Raw genomic sequence first — 1,215 nt, forward strand, 5'->3', positions numbered from 1 at the left:
GACCTATCAAGGAGATCCACAACCATCTCCAGACCCTTGTCAAGACGCCCCCAGTCTACCTGGACATCCTGGGTTGAGTGGGGACCCTCACCCACCCTCTGCTCCCCTTCCCTCCCCACTACCAGGTCAACTGGGAGGGGGGGTCCAACCTTTCTCCTCCCACCCAACGGAACCCCCTGGACTGATGCCCGGATGGGGGGAGAGGGGTGAATCCTTATTTATAGCAGAAAACACCCACCCAACCCCATGGGGGCTGTAGGGCTGGGGGACCCTCAAGGCTGTGACCCCCAGGGTTGTGATCATGACCCCCAGGGTTGTGTCCATGCCCCCCAGGGTTCTGACTCTGTCCCCCAGGTTTGTGGCCATGTCCTCATGGATTGTGACCCTCTCCCCCAGGGTTGTGACCATGATACCCAGGGTTGTGGCCGTGTCCCCCACAGCTCCAGTGTACCAGGATGGCATGGAGATGCTCAACCGACATGGGTTGGCTCCAGGGGGTGAGATCCAAGAGCCCCCCAGCACTGGGTCCATGCCAGTGCGATGGCCAGGGACACCCTGTGGAGTTGGGGGCACCCTGTGGCTTGGCTGCTCCTTTGTCCCCTTGTCCTGGTCTCCAGTCGGTGGGGACACCCCGCGCTCACCCACTCTGCAGCGAAACTGGTCGATAATAAATGGATCCATCTCACCCCTGCGCTGGGACCCACCTGCTCTGGGGTGTCCACAGGGCTTGGGGTGGGACACAGGGATTCTGGGGAGAATTGAGGGGCTTTTGGCGGCAGGGGAAGAGGAGCTGGAGGGGATCCCAGAATGTGGGGTTGGTATGTGCTTGGGATGTGGGGAAAAGGTGTACCCAGGATCCTGGGATGCAGGAATGATGTGTGTCTGGGATGCAGGAATGATGTGTGTCTGGGATGGAGGGATGATGTGTGTCTGGGATGGAGGGATGATGTGTGTCTGGGATGGAGGGATGATGTGTGTCTGGGATGGAGGGATGATGAGTGCCTGGGATTAAGGGATGTGGGGAAAATGTGTGCCCAGGATGCAGGGATGATATGTACCAAGGATCCTGGGACGCAGGGATGATGTGTGCCCAGGATCCCGGGATCCGGGGATGATGTGTGTCTGGGATACAGGGATACAGGGATGATGTGTGTCTGGGATCCCATGATGTGGGAATGATGTGTACCCAGGATGCAGGGATCCTGCAGTGATGTG

General features: G+C 59.0%; 1 protein-coding gene across 1 annotated transcript in view; it reads left to right on the forward strand.

Annotated features, from left to right (window-relative positions):
- The window catches only part of LOC104525066 (high affinity nerve growth factor receptor-like), a gene marked incomplete at both ends in the record, with an annotated part of 2,239 nt that extends 1,742 nt beyond the window's left edge, over window positions 1–497 (forward strand). The window contains one exon of the mRNA XM_010168121.1: window positions 355–497. Within this exon, the coding sequence (XP_010166423.1) occupies window positions 355–497 (143 nt within the window). The remainder of the gene's footprint in view (window positions 1–354) is intronic.
- Window positions 498–1,215: the final 718 nt, after the last annotated feature.

This window comes from Antrostomus carolinensis, unplaced genomic scaffold (assembly GCF_000700745.2).
Source record: "Antrostomus carolinensis isolate BGI_N321 unplaced genomic scaffold, ASM70074v2 scaffold18875, whole genome shotgun sequence".
NCBI lineage: Eukaryota > Metazoa > Chordata > Aves > Caprimulgiformes > Caprimulgidae > Antrostomus > Antrostomus carolinensis.